The 16,567-nt window shown below is 46.2% G+C and overlaps 9 protein-coding genes across 9 annotated transcripts; 2 read left to right on the top strand and 7 right to left on the bottom strand.

Annotated features, from left to right (window-relative positions):
* Positions 1-774: 774 nt before the first annotated feature.
* On the top strand, positions 775-2,206 carry LOC6729582. Its single transcript, XM_002104854.4, has 2 exons — positions 775-1,882; positions 1,948-2,206. The coding sequence occupies exons 1-2, from the start codon at positions 814-816 to the stop codon at positions 2,145-2,147; spliced, it is 1,269 nt and encodes a 422-aa protein (XP_002104890.2). The 5' UTR covers positions 775-813; the 3' UTR covers positions 2,148-2,206.
* Positions 2,207-2,759: 553 nt separating this feature from the next.
* LOC6729581 lies at positions 2,760-4,197 on the bottom strand. The gene is made up of 2 exons (XM_016177519.3): positions 3,084-4,197; positions 2,760-3,028 (listed from the first exon to the last, which is right to left on the bottom strand). Exons 1-2 carry the CDS (start codon positions 4,147-4,149, stop codon positions 2,832-2,834), a joined length of 1,263 nt encoding a protein of 420 aa, XP_016036233.1. The 5' UTR covers positions 4,150-4,197; the 3' UTR covers positions 2,760-2,831.
* A 536-nt stretch (positions 4,198-4,733) lies between these two features.
* Positions 4,734-6,490, bottom strand: LOC6729580. The gene is made up of 2 exons (XM_002104852.4): positions 5,118-6,490; positions 4,734-5,060 (listed from the first exon to the last, which is right to left on the bottom strand). The coding sequence occupies exons 1-2, from the start codon at positions 6,226-6,228 to the stop codon at positions 4,864-4,866; spliced, it is 1,308 nt and encodes a 435-aa protein (XP_002104888.3). The 5' UTR covers positions 6,229-6,490; the 3' UTR covers positions 4,734-4,863.
* A 13-nt stretch (positions 6,491-6,503) lies between these two features.
* On the bottom strand, positions 6,504-7,882 carry LOC6729579. The gene is made up of 2 exons (XM_002104851.4): positions 6,803-7,882; positions 6,504-6,743 (listed from the first exon to the last, which is right to left on the bottom strand). The coding sequence occupies exons 1-2, from the start codon at positions 7,857-7,859 to the stop codon at positions 6,547-6,549; spliced, it is 1,254 nt and encodes a 417-aa protein (XP_002104887.1). The 5' UTR covers positions 7,860-7,882; the 3' UTR covers positions 6,504-6,546.
* A 103-nt stretch (positions 7,883-7,985) lies between these two features.
* LOC6729578 lies at positions 7,986-9,519 on the bottom strand. Its single transcript, XM_016177518.3, has 2 exons — positions 8,369-9,519; positions 7,986-8,313 (listed from the first exon to the last, which is right to left on the bottom strand). Exons 1-2 carry the CDS (start codon positions 9,414-9,416, stop codon positions 8,117-8,119), a joined length of 1,245 nt encoding a protein of 414 aa, XP_016036232.1. The 5' UTR covers positions 9,417-9,519; the 3' UTR covers positions 7,986-8,116.
* A 72-nt stretch (positions 9,520-9,591) lies between these two features.
* LOC6729577 lies at positions 9,592-10,970 on the bottom strand. Its single transcript, XM_002104849.4, has 2 exons — positions 9,863-10,970; positions 9,592-9,803 (listed from the first exon to the last, which is right to left on the bottom strand). The coding sequence occupies exons 1-2, from the start codon at positions 10,962-10,964 to the stop codon at positions 9,607-9,609; spliced, it is 1,299 nt and encodes a 432-aa protein (XP_002104885.2). The 5' UTR covers positions 10,965-10,970; the 3' UTR covers positions 9,592-9,606.
* A 380-nt stretch (positions 10,971-11,350) lies between these two features.
* On the bottom strand, positions 11,351-13,306 carry LOC6729576 (serine/threonine-protein kinase RIO2). Its single transcript, XM_002104848.4, has 4 exons — positions 12,987-13,306; positions 12,552-12,930; positions 12,308-12,499; positions 11,351-12,252 (listed from the first exon to the last, which is right to left on the bottom strand). The coding sequence occupies exons 1-4, from the start codon at positions 13,192-13,194 to the stop codon at positions 11,415-11,417; spliced, it is 1,617 nt and encodes a 538-aa protein (XP_002104884.1). The 5' UTR covers positions 13,195-13,306; the 3' UTR covers positions 11,351-11,414.
* A 28-nt stretch (positions 13,307-13,334) lies between these two features.
* Positions 13,335-15,831, top strand: LOC6729575 (probable glutamine--tRNA ligase). The gene has a single exon (XM_002104847.4). It carries the CDS (start codon positions 13,417-13,419, stop codon positions 15,751-15,753), a length of 2,337 nt encoding a protein of 778 aa, XP_002104883.1. The 5' UTR covers positions 13,335-13,416; the 3' UTR covers positions 15,754-15,831.
* On the bottom strand, positions 15,797-16,382 carry LOC6729574 (peptidyl-prolyl cis-trans isomerase NIMA-interacting 4). Its single transcript, XM_002104846.3, has 2 exons — positions 16,211-16,382; positions 15,797-16,151 (listed from the first exon to the last, which is right to left on the bottom strand). Exons 1-2 carry the CDS (start codon positions 16,284-16,286, stop codon positions 15,835-15,837), a joined length of 393 nt encoding a protein of 130 aa, XP_002104882.1. The 5' UTR covers positions 16,287-16,382; the 3' UTR covers positions 15,797-15,834.
* Positions 16,383-16,567: the final 185 nt, after the last annotated feature.

Here is a 16,567-nt window from a genome sequence, read left to right as displayed (position 1 = left end):
CAGAATACATTCAGGAATACAGAGAAGGTATTCGCCCAAAAGTAGGCAGTACCACATTCGACATTCCTTGTGAAAATAAACAGATCATAAATCCCTGAACAGATGAAAATACACATTCTGTTGGTAGATAAAGGAAGACCTGACATATATACAAATGTACATTCATGATTGTTATCGGCTACACCTGAAAGTATGCAGGGGAAATCTTATCTCCTCTACCCATTATCTTGGCACTTGAGAACTTGTTTAACTATTTTCCTTCTGGGCTATTCTGTTGTGAAAATCCTTGTGAAATTCGAAGATTCCGACTGATTATTATAAATACGTAGAATAAATACTACCAGGAAATAAAAAACGAAACTATTTTAGGTCTGTAAATAGCTTAACTACCCGGCTCAACTATGCAAATGGTTGGACGGCAGATGGATTTATGGGCTGTGAAGTAGATTAGTTTGACGCGAGCACGAGAGCGATCTTTTAACGCCACGTCAGCACCATTCGGCATGAATTACGCCGGGCACACTTACATCATATATAGGAACGTGCAGCGATTTGCGAGATGTGGGGGTGTTATCTCACCCTGTCAAGTGTCGCGCTCCGAGCTCTGCTTCTATCTAGTCAGCTTTAGATACTCACGAATCTCTGGCGTATGAATCGAAATCCACGGGCAGCAGCTACGTAATTGTCTGAGCCGGCTTGCTTTACGGCTACCATAATGTGGGATCTGTTGTCGGCGAGATTGCGTCTTCCGGCTGCCTATAAATGGGGCCTTCGACTGGACCAAGCGATCCAGAACACAAGTCGAGCATCATCATGGTGGAGCAGGGCAAGGAAGACGCTACCGAATTTCATCCGGCGCCAGTGTGGCTAGATGAACCCTACTTGGAGCGCCTGCTCAGGGATCTGAAGAATGATCCGGGACTGAGGATCACCGATTTGTTGATCAAACCCGCCACTGCCAAGGGTGACAATTATGCCAGTGTGATGACACGTGTCCGGATTTTGTTTTTGAAAAGTGGCGCCAAAAACCCCGAGACTGAATACTATATTGTGAAGACCACCTATGAGAATGATGCCTTTGCCTCTGGAATATTCTCCCAGTACCAGGTCAGCACCACGGAAATGCGTATGTACGAGAAGATCCTGCCCCAGTTGAGTTCGCTCATCGAGAAGACTCGCCAGCCGGAAAAGGTCTTCGCCAAGACGTTGCATGTGGACTACGAGCACGAGGCCATCATCTTTGAGGATCTAGCGGTGACGAAATATGTCCTGGCCGATCGTCTGGTTGGTTTCGACCTGGAGCACACCCGCTTGGGTCTCCGAAAGCTGGCGAAGATGCATGCGGCCGCTGCTGTTCTGAACGAACGTCAGCCCGGATTGCTGACCAAGTTCGATCACGGCATCTTCAATCGCCACACCCAGGCCTTTGCGCCCTTCTTTGTGAATACGGTGGGCGTGGCCGCTGACTTTGCCAGGGAGTGTCCCGAATTGGGGGAGCGGTATGCAAACAAATTGAAGAAGCTGCAGGAGCGTGTAATGGAGTACTCCACAAGAGTTTACGATCCCCAACCGGGAGATTTTAACACATTGGTGCACGGTGACTACTGGGTGAACAATGTGATGTTGCGCTACGGCGAGAATAAGGAGCCACTGGACATGACCCTCATCGACTTCCAGTTCTGCAGTTGGTCCTCGCCGGCGGTGGACCTGCACTACTTCTTCAACACATCGGTGCAGTATGAAATTCGCTACGAACAGCAGGATGCCCTGTTTCAGTATTATCACACGGTGCTCGTGGAAACGCTCAAGGATCTCAATTTTGGTGGCTACATTCCCACATTGAGGCAGTTCGTCCTGCAGCTCGAAAGGGGCAGATTCTTTGGTGAGTCCCATATGGAATGAGTTTCAAAAACCCATTATGATTGTTTATATTATTGTGTCTAACAGCTGTCACAGTTGCTCTGGTCTGCCAGGCCATATTGACCAATGACCAAAACGCCGATGCTGACTTTAATGCTTTGATGAAGGATGACGAACGAGGACGCAACTTCCGGAAGGTATTGTACACCAATAAGAGGTTGCAGGACAATCTCAAACGAGAGCTGCCACGTTTCGATCGGATTGGTCTACTAGACATAATTGACTGAATGGAAGCCATCATATACTTTTTGATTACAAATAATAAAGTTTAATTTTAAAGTTGAAACGGTATGAAAATCAGCTCAATTGTATAACAAGTTGAGTATGGTAAGAAATAAGATTAAAAATAGTACACACAATGGGTCTATTGTAAAAGTTCATAAAACTATATGAAATGTGACGTTTTAAAGCAAAAGATAGGCAGGCCAACGGTGCGTATGAGTTATAAATGCGGCGCACCATTTTACTTAAAAGTTTTTTCCTTAGTAGTACACCTTGACTTGTTAAATACATATATTTGTATTTATTTGTTGTATGTATATATTAGTTTCTTTTATTAGCTAAAACATCTGCGGCTTATCTTTTGGCGTTTCGCGATTGTTTCTATTTCACCACGATTCAAGGACTTGTAATTGTTATCTTCTGAGATTTTTACTATTGTGTGCACCTTTTGTTTGTCAAGAGTTTAGCACTATCTTGCCGAAATAAACTCGAAAGCGCTATTATCAGTCATGAACACTGTATTTCATATAAAAAGGTCAGTTATGGCCGAATTACAAGCATAAAGTGCAATTAAGCGTGTTGATAAGTGTTTTCCCAGGAAATTAAAAGCAACGACGTAGTTCGGCCAATACGTACTAGTACTTAAACTTTTATTTATTTTAACTATTTACACATGTTCAAGATTATCATCACATGTCATCCAGCAATCCAAACTGATCCAGAAAAGGCAGTGTGACACTCAATTTCTTTTTTATGTTTTCCGATTCATAAACGGAGTTCTTGAAGCGCATTCCACTCTCGGAACTGGATAGAACCTGCTCAATAGAAGCATCCTCCTTGCCCTCGTACTGCATGACGGGCTCAAAAATCAGGGAACAGAATACGGCTGCAAGTAAATTATTTAAAAACTATTTGAAAAGAGAGTTAAGAAGTGTACCCACCATAGAATCCTCTCGAGCGGAACTGCAGTTGAAAGTCGAACAAACTGGGTATCCGACCAGCATATTTTAACTTTCTTAGAGCCTCTGTCAGCCTATAGTAATAAAACTGAACCAATTCTGTTTGATGTTCCAAGCGAAGATTATCCTGCAACGAGGTGGAGAAGAAGTAGTGAAGATCAATGGCCGGCGAGTTCCACACGCTGAACTGAAAGTCGATGAAGATGGCATTCGTGGGATGCTCTTTTGCATCATACTGGAACATAAAGTTGGTGGTCCAAAGATCTCCATGGGCCAGAGTTAAAAAGTCGCCAGGACTACTTGTTGTCGATCTTTCGCCATAGTCCATCAAACGTTCCACAAGCCTGTCGATCTTGGCCTTGTACCGCTGCCCCAACTCCTTATCCGTAGCAAGGGAACGGGACAGAGCCTCCAGAAGATTGGTCATGATTGGGGCGTATGCCCGGGTGTGTTTGTTGAAAAAGCCACGATCATAGTTCTTTTCGAAGATACCCGGCTGCCGCTCGGCGAGCACTGATGAAGCTGCATGAAAAAGGGCCAGTTTCTCCAGTACCAGGTGGGTGTGTTCTAGGTCCAACTTCTTTCGGCGGCAGGCAACCTTGTAGTGATCCAGCGACATGTCCTCAAAAATGATCGAGTCCCTCTCGCGGTCCACATTCATGGTTGCCGCAAAGAGCTTCCTGGGGTCCTTGAGCTCCTTCCTTACCATATCCGACAGCTGGGGAAGGATGTGCTCGTATATATCCATCTCACGGGTGTAGACACCATAGTGGATGAGCACATCACCGGCTGGATCCCGGTCAGCGAATGTGGTCTTGACCAGGAATGTGGTGGACTGTTTCCCTTTCGATGCCTTAGTCGTGTACTCCACATTGATGCGGGTCATCACGCTGCCGTAGTTTCCTCCATTGGCCACGGCTGGCTTTGTATCCAACGTAGCTAGCTTCAGTGAGCTATCCTTGAAGTAGGTGCGCAACTTATCCTGCACATATTCCGAGGTGAGCCAAACTGGCGCTGGGTGAACTTTGTGGGTTGATTTCTCGGTCATGATCCTATCCGTAACTCAGGGCTTTCGCTTCTGCGACTTTGCGGGCGCAGTCCGGCCACTTTTATAGCCAAGTGTAGTATATATGATAAGTTTAGTGCAAGTATCTCGTGGCAACTAGCTTCGTCATGGTCAAACAACACTTGAACAATTTCGAGTCTAGTCGAACGCTCACGTTTTTTGCAATGCACTTTTTATTAAGTATTCCTGGTAACCCAGATTTCGCAACTTCTCAATATATATATAATATATATTCGTTTCATCGAAACCATTAATAATTAATAATTAATAATTAATTAATTTTGTTTTAAATTTCCCAAGGAAGAGAAATACAGCTTAAGATTTTTTATTATCTGTTATCGGATATCGTAAAAGGGAAGTGAATTAATTTAGTGGGTTGTCTTGATAGTTATTCCAAGAATTCCCCCTTATCGTCGTCTGCAGCTAATTTCAAAGTCAATATCAACAAAAACAATTAAAAAACTTTATAATACGGATTTTGTCCCGTTTTCATGGTTTTTACACATTTACAAATACCTACAATTAGCACCTGTGAATTGTCATTCATAAGTACATACACAATTAACAAAAGTAAGCAATAGCAGGTGAAGTAATCGAATTTATTTTGTATTTAAATACAAATACATACATTTTAATATATAAATTTATTTAAGCCAGTATAAAATCTACAAATACGATAATATTACTATTTTAACTTTACATCACGTCTAGTAATCCCAAATGATCAAGGAAGGGCAAAGTGAGACGCATCTTTTTCCTGATTTCCTCCGCCTGAAATGCGTCATCCTTAAAGCGCATTCCCTTCTCCGAAAGGGATATTATCTGATCCATTGATGCCTCTTCCTTGCCCGTGTACGTCATCGTTGGCTCGAAGATCAGGGATGCGAAGGCAGCTGAATGATAACATAAATTAATATAAATTCTATAAGCAGGCACGTTGGTATACCCACCATAGAAGGATCTGTTCCTGAACTGCTGATGGAAGACGAATAGGCTCGGCACATTTCCGGTATACTGGACTTTCTTCAAAGCTGCCTTCAGTTTGTAATAGTAGAACTGGACCAGCTCTGGCTGTTTCTTCAGTCGAATATCGGCCTGCAAGGCCGTTGAAAAGAAGTAGTGCAGATCGATGGCCGGCGAGTTCCAAGCACTGAACTGAAAGTCAATAAAGATGGCATTTATGGGATGTCCTGCGTCGTCGTATTGGAACATAATATTGGTGGTCCAGAGATCGCCGTGAGCCAAGGTCAAAAAGTCACCGGGAACAATAGTCGTCGATCGTTCTCCATACTCCATTACGTTCTCCACCAGTCGATCGATCTTCGCCTGGTAACGCTGGCGCAGATCCGGCTCCAGCTCCAGGGAGCGGGACAAAGCCATCAGAAGATTCTTCATAATGGGTTCGTAGCCGCGGGTATGCTGGTTAAAGAATCCACGATCGAAATTCTTCGCAAAGATTCCAGGCTGTCGCTCGGCCAAGGCTGCTCCGGCTGCATGGAAGTTGGCCAGCTTTTCGAGCACCAGATGCGTGTGCTTCAGATCCAGTTTCTTGAGCCGATCGGCCACTCTGTAATTCTCCAGCGACATATCCTCGAAGATGATCGAGTCTCGTTTCCGATCAACATAAACAGTGCCGGCAAATAGTTTCCGGGAGTCTGCCAGCTCAGTTCGCACCACATCCGCCATCTGGGGCAGGATTCGCTCATACAGGTCCAATTCCCTGTTGTACACTCCGTAGCTCAGGAGAACCTGCGCCGCCGGACCTGCGTCGGCGAAACTCTCTTTCACCAGGAATCTGGTGGATTGCTTATCCTTTGACTTATCCGTCGTATATTCCATATAGATGCGCGTTATCACGCTGGAGTAGTTCTCCCCGTTGCCAAGGGCCAGCTTGATGTCCAGGTTCACCAGGCGGAGGGTGTCATTCTTGAAGTAGGAACGCAGCTTCTGCTCCACGTAGTCGCGAGTGAGCCAAGCGGGCACCACTTGTGTGTTTCTATTGCTTTCCTGGGACATGATACTGACCGAATCGCGGGTTGATCGACACTGCGGATTTTTCATCGGTGGGGTTCCGCTTTTATACCTCGTCGGTTAGGTAAGTACACATTTATTATTCAAGTCTTATCTATCATTCTATCTCACTTATCTGACATTCCTGTTATCTTTCAATTCAACCATTTGAATTAGCTATTAGAAATCGTCATTGAGCTTATTACATATCAATTTGATGCCAGCGAGCTACTAGATATTTCTAAACAATGAATTGCTAAAAATAACGAAACTATTTTTAAGCTCAATTTCTCGGTAGATAGCAGCTGATAATTTGATTAATTAACTTTAACTGATAAGGAGCATTTATTTATTGTGTGGAGCATTTTCTTACATTTCGTCTAGTAAGCCCAGTTGATCAAGGAACGGCAGAGTCAGGTGCAACTTCTTTAGGTTCTCCTCCGTCTGATACAGTGCATCCCTTATTCGCACTCCCTTCTCATCGCTGGTCATGAACAGCTCAACTGACGGCTCCTCCTTACCATTGTAGACCATGGTGGGCTCAAAAATCAACGACGCAAACACAGCTGAGTATAATAATGAATTAAACATTTTACAAAATTTTATATTTACTGCGGTAACTCACCATAAAAACCTTTGGCCCGAAACTGTTGTTGGAACTCAAATAAACTGGGAACCTTACCCGAATATTTCACCCTTCCTAGAGCCTCCACTAGCTTATTGAAGTAGAACTGGACCAGCTCGGTCTGACGCTCCAGACGAATATTTTCGTGGATCGATGTTGAGAAAAAGTAGTGCAGATCGATGGCCGGAGAATTCCAAACGCTGAACTGGAAATCGATGAAGATGGCATTAACTGGATGACCTTCGTCATCGTACTGGAACATGACATTGGTTGTCCAAATATCTCCATGGGCCAGAGTCACAAAATCGCCGGGAGCGACAGATACCGATCTCTCGCCGTAGTCCATTACATTATCAATTAACTTGTCGATCTTCGCCTGGTATCGCTCCTTCAGATCCGGAGTCAACTCGAGGGCGCGCGACAAGGCTTTAAGGATATTTTTCATGATTGGCTCGTAGCCTCGTATATGTTTGTTAAAGAATCCACGGTCGTAGTTCTTTTCAAAGATTCCGGGCTGCCGCTGAGCCAGAGCTGCCCCCGCTGCATGGAAATCCGCCAGTTTCTCGAGAACCAGATAAGTGTGTTCCAGATCCAGTTTCTTCACCCTGCACGCAACCTTATATCTCTCCAGCGAAAGGTCCTCGAACATAATCGAGTCCCGCTCACGATCTACACCCACAGTAGCTGCAAACAACTTCCGAGAATCGTGGAGCTCGTTCTTCACTATATCCGCCAATCGGGGCAGTATCTGCTCGTACATGTCGATCTCCCTGGTGTAGATGCCGTAGTTAATGAGCAAATGGGCCGCCGGGTCTTTGTCGGCGAAGGTCGTCTTAAGCAGAAAGGTTGCGGACTGGTTATCCTTTGAATCCTTCGTAGTGTACTCCACATTGATGCGAGTCATTACGCTGGCGTAGTTCTCTCCATTCGCTATCGCCGGCTTGATCGTCAGTTTCTTCAGATTCAGGGTGTCATTCTTGAAGTAGACTCTTAACTTTTTCTCCACGTACTCCTCAGTCAGCCACGCTGGCACCTTGTGGGTCGTTTTCTCCGGCATAATGTTGAAATTCTACTAGCTTTTGTCAAAGGTGCATGGCTTTTATACACGAGATGCTCATGATTAGATGAGATGACACTGGGCGTATCTCATGAGTCGTAAGCTCCTTAATTGCTGGCAATTGAAAAGATAGGCGACAGCACATTTGAGTAAATTTATTAAGATAGGGCTTTGCTCTGTGTGAATGATCATAGGAAAGCGTCTGTTGTTCAGCTAGACTAACTAGCTAGACTAACTTATAAGTAAAAAATAAAACTTCACATATCGTCTAGCAGCCCCTGCTGATCCAGAAACGGCAGAGTGAGTACCATTTTTTCTCGGATGTGGTCAGCATGATACACAGAATCTCTGAACCGGACTCCACTGGCGGCAGTGGACAATCCTTGAGCAATTGACGCTTCCTCAGTTCCGGTGTAAAGCATGCAGGGCTCGGAAATCAGCGAGCAGAAAACAGCTAAAAGAATTTAATTACTTAATATATATTTTCAATATAACTTGCATACACTTACAATAGAAAGATCTAGCCCTAAACTGCAGTTGAAATTCAAACAAACTCGGAATACGACGCGAATACTGTAGCTTCTTCAGGGATTCTACCAGCCGGTAGTAATAAAACTGGACCAATTCAGGCTGATGTTTCCAGCGAAGATGGTCCTGGATCGAAGTGGAGAAGAAGTAGTGCAGATCGATGGCCGGAGAGTTCCACACACTGAACTGAAAATCAATTAGGACGGCATTGATGGGATGACCCTGTTCGTCGTACTGAAACATCACATTTGTTGTCCAAAGATCCCCATGGGCTAGAGTTAGGAAATCTCCTGGACTGATCGACGTCGATCGATCGCCGTAATCCATTATAGTATCCACTAGCCGGTCTATCTTCCTCTGATAACGATGTTTTAGATCCAAATTCAGCTCTAGGGAGCGAGATAGAGCCTGTAGTAGGTTCCTAAAGATTGGCTGAAAGCCTCGAAAATGTTTGTTAAAGAATCCTCGATCGTAGTTTTTCTCAAAGATTCCAGGCTTTCGCTCGGCAAGAACTGCTGCAGCTGCATGAAATTCAGCCAGTTTCTCCAGGACCAGATGTGTGTGCTCCAAATCCAGTTTTTTTAGACGGCAAGCGACTTTGTAATCCTCCAACGTCAGGTCCTCAAAAAGGATTGAGTCCCGCTCGCGATCCACATCGACGGTAGCAGCGAACATCTTCCGGGAATCCTCGAGCTCACCCCTCACCATTCTGGCCAGGTGGGGCAGAATCTGTTGGTACATGTCCATTTCTCTGATGGAAACCCCGTAGCCGGCCAGTATATTGGCTGCCGGATCCTTGGAGGCAAAGGTTGTTTTCAATAGGAAAGTAGCGCTCTGAGTGTCCTTTGAATCCTTTGTGGTATACTTCAGATTAATGCGGGTCATTACACTCGCGTAGTTGTCCCCTTTGGCTGTCGCCGGCTGAGTCTCTATTTTCTTCAACTGTAGAGAGTCGTCTTCAAAATATCTGCATAACTTATACTCCAAATATTCCTTTAGGAGCCATTCAGGATCGGTATTTTCAGACATTATGGATCACAACGTTAGCGCTATAGTTTGAGTAGTGAAGATACTTTGCGATAATTTCCACAGTTTTATCATCTTAATTACGACTAACTACACTAATCCCTCTGGCTAAGGGCCCCCAATAAAATCGTAAAGTGCATTTTATTCAGAGTGCTAAGCTTCCTCTTACTTATGTAACGTAATCGTTTGTTTTTTACATATCATCCAGCAATCCCCACTGATCAAGATACGGAAGTGTATGGTGAAGCTTTAGCCTGACGGACTGCTGCTGAAACACATCGTCTTTGAATCTCATACCACCTTTGCCCTCCGAAATGACTTGGTCCAGGGAAACCTTCTCTTTTCCATCATACACCATAAAGGGTTCAAAAATTAAAGAAGCAAACACAGCTGTAAAACAGAGTAGATTTGTATCAGATCTTAAATATATATAATGGCAATCTACCCACCATAGAAAGCTCTAGCTCGGAACTGTTGTTGAAATTCGAACAAAGTCGGAATGCAGCCGGCATACTTCACATTTTTCAGTGCATCCTTCAGTTTGTAGTAGTAGAACTGGACCAGCTCTGGTTGATTGTTTAGGCGGAGCTCGTCATGGATGGAAGTGGAGAAGAAGTAGTGAAGATCGAGGGCTGGTGAGTTCCACACGCTGAACTGGAAATCGATGAAGGCAGCATTGATGGGATGTACCTTTGCATCGTACTGGAACATAATATTGGTGGTCCACAGATCTCCGTGATTGAGGGTCAAAAAATCGCCAGGATTATTGGTGGTCGACCGCTCACCGTAGACCATTATGCGATCAACAAGTCGGTCAATCTTCGCCTGGTATCGTTGACGCAGTTGCTCATCTAAGTTAAGGGAACGGGACAGGGTCTTAAGTAAATTCTTCATAATCGGCTCGTAGCCCCGGGTATGCCTGTTATAGAATCCACAATCATAGTTATCCTTAAAGATGCCAAGTTCTCTCTCGGCCAGAGCTGCTCCAGCGGCATGAAAGTTGGCCAGCTTTTCCAGCACAAGATGTGTGTGTGCCAGATCCAATTTCTGTAGCCTGCAGGCCACTTTGTAATGCTCTAACGCGAGGTCCTCGAAAATAATGGAGTCCGTATCCTTGTCGACGTATACAGTGCCGGCAGATATTCGCCGAGGATCTTGGATCTCCCTCTTCACCAGATCCGCTATCTTGGGCAGAATCCGCTGGTACATGTCCATTTCGCGAGTGTAAATGCCGTATCTGATGAAAACATGGGAAACCGGATTCCTTTCGGCGAAGATGGTCTTTATCAGGAATTTGGTGGCCTGTTTTTCCTCCGATTCTTCCGTGGTGTACTCCACACTGATGCGAGTCATCATGCTGGCATAGTTTTCTCCTTTGAGAAGGGCAGGCTTAATACCCAATTTCTCCAGCTTCAAGGAATCCGATTTGAAGTAGCCACGCAGCTTATCCTGGACATAGGCCTCGGTGAGGCAAAGCGGTTTCGGATGAGACTTCTCCTTATGCATTTTGCGATCTGAACTGTTACTCGAACAACCCGTTTGTGTTATCATTTCGTTAGAGATTAGCTTTTATATGTTGAACAGCTGTGAGCGATGATAGCAACGATAGCCTGAAGCTCATCTCGCTCCGACTAAGTTAAATACCCTATATAGAACATTAATAACATAAAGTAAGTTATAATCAATTTAAATATGTTTTTCGTTTCCCAGTTACTTTTATATATTTTTATAGCCATCTCATTATTATAAAACGTATCACCACTTTGCCGACTCATGAAAACTCTCTTATTTACAATACACTGCACGACGGAATAAAGTCGACTTTTATTTACCTAGGGATTACACTAGATAAGTCTAGTCTTGCGTATAAAAACTGGGAAATTGGGAAAAGTCCAGATGATGACAAAATTACCTAGTTAGAACACAATTTGCGATGTCTTGATGAAATGTTTTAATTTTAAATATACATATCACTATTTTTATTTAATAGATTAACATGATCTAGAAGTCCCAGCCAGCATACTCCTTAACCACATCCTTGTTCTCCTTGCGATGACGATGCACAGCACTAGCCTCTCCCTTGGCCACACACTTCTTTCGCTGCTCCCGCTTTTCCTTAATGTCCATGTTCCGTCGTATCCTGTCGGTAATCACAGACGGAGCTATTGTGCTGGTTGTGGTAGAATAGGAGCGTTGACTTCTCGCATCATTTAGCATTTGCTCGACCATTTTGAGACGATACATGCGCGAGTTAGGATCCAGGCCAACTAGCTCGGGAACTTCATCCGTATCTAAATCATTGGAACTGATGGACTTGACGTCTTCTTCAACGGTATTTCCTGCCGGAGTTCCAGCTTCGAATGGAATAACGTCTGGAGTTTTAACCGGTAGGGCAATGTCCAACTTTTTGGGCATGGTTTGATCGGGAACTTCCGGACCTACGCTGAGATTACCCAGATATTGCGTACACGATTCAATGTACCGACGCACTGCGTCATCCGACTTCTGAGTGGGCTTGGCTTCGCTATAAATGACCTCGTTCTCCACCTGGCGTCGGCACTCATCAATCTCTACAGCTGCTGCGGTTACCAAGGTGGGAGGCTCTTCCTCCTCTTCCAAATCCTCTCCCTCATCCTCCTCATCTGCTTGCTCCACCATGCCGTACTCCTCAAGAAGATCCTGCTCCATCTCCTTAGTAAAGCCATAGCCTGTGCAGTGTACCTCAGCATCCAAATCATCCTCACGCACCAGGTCGCTGAACTTGGGGTAGTCTTCGCTTTCGTAACCAAATTTGCGACGGAACATTTCACGCACGCAGTTAACATCGCGTTCGAAGAAACTAAAAAATATTTTTCTATTAATGCTTGAATGCTATAAAAACTGAGAAAGCTTACAATTCTGCATTTTCATGCGAGGTGGACATCATCTGAGGGAAATCAATCAGTATGGGCTTGCCGGCGTCTGTCACCATTAAATTAAACTCATTAAAATCGCCATGAATAACTCCAGAATTTCCCAGACGCACAATTAGGTTCATAAGATCATCGTAAACTTGTGGAGCGTCTAGAAGTTCGTGAACTTGGGTCCTATAAAAATTATATTCAAAAATATGAATAATGATAAAAGTAACTAGCTTACATGGGCCAACCCTGGACGAGGTCCATTAAGACGCAGTGGCGGTTGAAATCGATGGGTTTTGGCACTGGAAATCCACGATCATAGAGTGCCGACATGTAGGCAAACTCGCGGGTGGCTGAGATGCGAGATAAGTACAACCAGGAGGCCTTGTGCCGGCGACCGTGGTAGTCTCTTTTGGCTTTCACATTCCTGAAACAAGTTCGACCCAATCGGTGTAGTTTGAGGCAAATTGGAGTGCCCTCTTCATCAGCCACCACGTAGATGTTGGACTCCTTGCCAATTCCAATCTGGTTGCCAAAGGAACTGACCGATCCGCGCAGTGTGAGAGACTTCAGAGCCAGGTAGTCGTAGCCCGTGTTTGTCAAGCGGTAGCCATCATCTGTAGGCCAATAATTGTTAATGACTAAAATTACTTAAATCTGCAGCCATACATACATTTCTTTCCCCGTTCATAGGCCAACAGCTTGTGCTTGCACAGCTCCTTGAGCAGCTTGTGGACTCCACCCGACTTCAGATTCGCAATGGCAGCAGCTAGGGGACCGGGAACCAGCTCGTGGTTCTTCATGCCCATCTCGATGGCGGTGAGGACGCGGAAGTCCTCCTTAGTGAGATATCGAAGCACTGTCACGTTTAATTTACCCATTTTCGTTCTATTTTGGAAGTTTAACAACGCATTTAGCAATGTTTTCGTTTCACACGTGCAGGCACGATAGGTAGGGAGAAATCGATATGTCGATTGTAGCAGAAGTATCGCTTATAATTTTCCAACTACCGAACACTGTAATGCAACTGGTGTTTTACATCCCGGTCCCGAACGGTCACACTGACCTGCACATCGTCATCAGGAAGAGACAAAAACGGGGAAATGGCTGGAGATGATCTGATTGCGAAATTCCAGGTGCTCGGCATGAGCGAGCAAAAGGCGAAGGAAACTTTGAAGAATGCCAACGTGACAAAGAATCTCCAGCTGGCGCTGGCGGCGGCGGGAGGCGCCACCCTATCCGACGGCACTGGTATGCTGATCTACCACATGGCTACCAAGCTGAAGCCGCAGACTGCGGACCATCTGCCTCTTCTGGTGCGCTACATAGTGGAGCACAAGCTGGACAACACTCAGCGCGTTGATGCCGCCCTGGAGTACCTGCTCAAATGCGGTCAGAGCCTGAATGCCAACATAGATGTGCAGGCGCTTGAGAAGGAGTGCGGCGTTGGAGTGGTGGTCACTCCGGAGCAAATCGAGCGCACTGTGCAGGCCAAGATCAAGGCCAGCTACAAGGAGGCCTTGTTGGAGCAACGCTACCATTTTAACTCATTCAAAATCCTGCAGGATGTCCGGGGAGACCTGAAGTGGGCGGATGCCAAGTCCGTGAAGGCGGCCATCGATGTGGAGATCTTCGATCTGTTGGGTCCGAAAACAGAAGCAGACTTAAAACCTCCGACAAAAGCAAACGATAAGCCGAAGGCTGCAAAACCGAAAGCTGAAGTAACTCCTGCCGCTCAAACGGCTGAAGCTGCATCTGATGGAGCCACCACCATTTCGGAACTCATGAAAACCAAGGTACACTTCCATGCTCCCGGCGAGAACTTCAAGGCAGATGGCTACGTGGTCACCGAGCACACGGAGCGGCTACTGAAGGAGCACCTCGCGAGGACTGGAGGCAAAGTGCACACGCGATTCCCGCCAGAGCCGAATGGCATCCTGCACATCGGTCACGCAAAGGCTATTAACATTAACTTTGGATACGCGGCTGCCCACGATGGAGTCTGTTACTTGCGCTACGACGACACCAATCCCGAGAAGGAGGAGGAGAAGTTCTTTTTGGCCATTAAGGAGATGGTGGAATGGCTGGGCTACAAACCATTCAAGATCACCTACTCCTCGGACAACTTTCAACAGCTGTACGAGTGGGCTGTTGTGCTGATTAACAAAGGATTGGCCTACGTGTGTCACCAGAAGGCGGAGGAACTGAAGGGCTTCAATCCGAAGCCCAGTCCTTGGAGGGAGCGTCCCATTGAGGAGTCACTGCGTCTGTTTGAAGACATGAAGCGTGGAAAGATCGACGAGGGAGCGGCCACACTGCGCATGAAGGTCACCCTAGAGGAGGGCAAGATGGACCCTGTGGCGTATCGCATTAAGTTTATCTCTCACCACCGTACAGGCTCTGACTGGTGCATTTACCCCACTTACGATTACACTCATTGCCTTTGCGACTCTCTCGAGGATATCACCCACTCACTGTGCACCAAGGAGTTCCAGTCGAGACGATCCTCCTACTACTGGCTGTGCAACGCTCTGGGTATCTACTGCCCGGTGCAGTGGGAGTACGGCAGACTGAACATGAACTACGCACTTGTGTCAAAGCGCAAGATTGCAAAGCTGATCACGGAGCAGATTGTCCACGACTGGGACGATCCCAGGCTGTTTACTCTGACGGCTCTGAGACGTAGGGGCTTCCCTGCAGAGGCCATCAACAACTTCTGCGCCCAGATGGGCGTAACGGGTGCCCAGATCGCCGTCGACCCCGCCATGTTGGAAGCAGCCGTGCGGGATGTGCTTAATGTTACAGCTCCCCGTCGGTTGGTTGTCCTGGAACCTCTCAAAGTTACCATAAAGAACTTCCCTCATGACGCGCCCGTGCAGCTAGAAGTGCCTGATTTCCCGCAGAACCCGCAGCAAGGGACTCATAAGATCACCCTGGACAAGGTGATCTATATTGAGCAGGGAGACTTCAAGTTGGAGCCCGAAAAGGGATACCGTCGTCTGGCACCTAAGCAATCTGTGGGTCTCCGACACGCGGGTCTCGTAATCAGCGTGGATGAGATAGTAAAGGATCCGGCGACTGGACAGGTGGTGGAACTCATCTGCACCAGCCAACCTGCCGAGCAGGCCGAGAAGCCCAAGGCGTTTGTCCAGTGGGTATCGCAGCCGATACAGCTGGAAGTGCGTCTGTACGAGCAGCTCTTCAAGCACAAGAATCCCGAGGATCCCAACGAGGTTCCCGGCGGCTTCCTAAGCGACATCAGTGAGCAGTCCATATCGGTGGTGGTGGCATTCGCGGATCGGGCCCTAAACCAGGCCAAGGTCTACGACAAGTTCCAGTTCGAGAGGATTGGCTTCTTCTCCGTAGATCCAGATACCAGCGCGAACCACCTAGTGTTCAACCGCACCGTGGGATTGAAGGAGGATGCGGGCAAGAAGTGATTAGCGCACGATTTCGGGAACCCACAAATGAAAAGAGACAAAATCCGTAGCACATTAAAATTCGATTTATAAAATCAACGTTCATTTTTTTCCCTCCACCATGATGATGTGGTAGCCAAACTTGGTCTTGATCGGGGGATCTGTGTACACGGGATTGTTAACAGTGGAGATGGGCAATGCGAAGGCGGCGTCCTGGAATGGACCCACCATCGCTCCTCGGATCTGCCATCCGAGATCGCCGCCTTGTCGCGCCTTGTCCTCGCTGTAAGCAGCCGCTACCTCGGGGAACTTTTGGCCCGCCTTCAGCTTCTCCATCGCCTCGGTGATCTTGCCCTGCTTCTCGCACAAGATGTGACGAACCTTCACGGCATTGCCTCCCTTCTTCTCCTTACCGGCAGCTGCAGGTGGCAAAATTAATTTGAGGGGTAGGATTCTTGCGATAGTCGTGAGCACTTACACTTGTCTTCGGCGGCTGGCTTTTTGCCCCCTTTCCCTGCTTCCTTTCCACCCTTCGCGTCCTTTTTTGGTGGCATTTTCGTTTAATGTTTCTAAATGGCAAATTCCAAACAAGTAAACAGTTTGGTTGGAGCAGACACATGGGGTCAGTGCTGCGCGCTAGGATCTAACCTATTTTATCAAACCTCTTAATTTCAAGATGTAGTGAATATTTTTGTTGTTAATACATATGGGTAGCCATTGCAAATTTTAATTATTATGAAAACCAAACTGTATAAATTGAAACTAAAATTTTTGAAAAACAAAATATTAGCTTTGCCGCTTATAGCCACATTCGCATCTCTAGTGTGCATCGAAG

This window comes from Drosophila simulans, chromosome 3R (assembly GCF_016746395.2).
Source record: "Drosophila simulans strain w501 chromosome 3R, Prin_Dsim_3.1, whole genome shotgun sequence".
Classification (NCBI taxonomy): domain Eukaryota; kingdom Metazoa; phylum Arthropoda; class Insecta; order Diptera; family Drosophilidae; genus Drosophila; species Drosophila simulans.
This window is presented reverse-complemented; position numbering and strand designations above follow the sequence as displayed.

What these genes read in the sequence shown, in the direction of transcription:
- LOC6729582 (XM_002104854.4), top strand. Translation starts at nt 814, where the DNA reads ATGGTGGAGCAGGGCAAGGAAGACGCTACCGAATTTCATCCGGCGCCA. An exon ending in CGAAAGGGGCAGATTCTTTG is followed by an intron (nt 1,883 to 1,947) that starts GTGAGTCCCATA and finishes TGTGTCTAACAG; the next exon opens with CTGTCACAGTTGCTCTGGTC.
- LOC6729578 (XM_016177518.3), bottom strand. Translation starts at nt 9,416, where the DNA reads ATGTCTGAAAATACCGATCCTGAATGGCTCCTAAAGGAATATTTGGAG. An exon ending in TAGGGCTAGATCTTTCTATT is followed by an intron (nt 8,314 to 8,368) that starts GTAAGTGTATGC and finishes AAATTCTTTTAG; the next exon opens with CTGTTTTCTGCTCGCTGATT.
- LOC6729581 (XM_016177519.3), bottom strand. Translation starts at nt 4,149, where the DNA reads ATGACCGAGAAATCAACCCACAAAGTTCACCCAGCGCCAGTTTGGCTC. An exon ending in CCGCTCGAGAGGATTCTATG is followed by an intron (nt 3,029 to 3,083) that starts GTGGGTACACTT and finishes ATTTACTTGCAG; the next exon opens with CCGTATTCTGTTCCCTGATT.
- LOC6729577 (XM_002104849.4), bottom strand. Translation starts at nt 10,964, where the DNA reads ATGATAACACAAACGGGTTGTTCGAGTAACAGTTCAGATCGCAAAATG. An exon ending in CCGAGCTAGAGCTTTCTATG is followed by an intron (nt 9,804 to 9,862) that starts GTGGGTAGATTG and finishes TCTGTTTTACAG; the next exon opens with CTGTGTTTGCTTCTTTAATT.
- LOC6729576 (XM_002104848.4), bottom strand. Translation starts at nt 13,194, where the DNA reads ATGGGTAAATTAAACGTGACAGTGCTTCGATATCTCACTAAGGAGGAC. An exon ending in CTCGTCCAGGGTTGGCCCAT is followed by an intron (nt 12,500 to 12,551) that starts GTAAGCTAGTTA and finishes TAATTTTTATAG; the next exon opens with GACCCAAGTTCACGAACTTC. An exon ending in TCGCATGAAAATGCAGAATT is followed by an intron (nt 12,253 to 12,307) that starts GTAAGCTTTCTC and finishes AATATTTTTTAG; the next exon opens with TTTCTTCGAACGCGATGTTA.
- LOC6729574 (XM_002104846.3), bottom strand. Translation starts at nt 16,286, where the DNA reads ATGCCACCAAAAAAGGACGCGAAGGGTGGAAAGGAAGCAGGGAAAGGG. An exon ending in GCCAGCCGCCGAAGACAAGT is followed by an intron (nt 16,152 to 16,210) that starts GTAAGTGCTCAC and finishes TGCCACCTGCAG; the next exon opens with CTGCCGGTAAGGAGAAGAAG.
- LOC6729580 (XM_002104852.4), bottom strand. Translation starts at nt 6,228, where the DNA reads ATGAAAAATCCGCAGTGTCGATCAACCCGCGATTCGGTCAGTATCATG. An exon ending in CAGGAACAGATCCTTCTATG is followed by an intron (nt 5,061 to 5,117) that starts GTGGGTATACCA and finishes GTTATCATTCAG; the next exon opens with CTGCCTTCGCATCCCTGATC.
- LOC6729575 (XM_002104847.4), top strand. Translation starts at nt 13,417, where the DNA reads ATGGCTGGAGATGATCTGATTGCGAAATTCCAGGTGCTCGGCATGAGC.
- LOC6729579 (XM_002104851.4), bottom strand. Translation starts at nt 7,859, where the DNA reads ATGCCGGAGAAAACGACCCACAAGGTGCCAGCGTGGCTGACTGAGGAG. An exon ending in TCGGGCCAAAGGTTTTTATG is followed by an intron (nt 6,744 to 6,802) that starts GTGAGTTACCGC and finishes TATTATACTCAG; the next exon opens with CTGTGTTTGCGTCGTTGATT.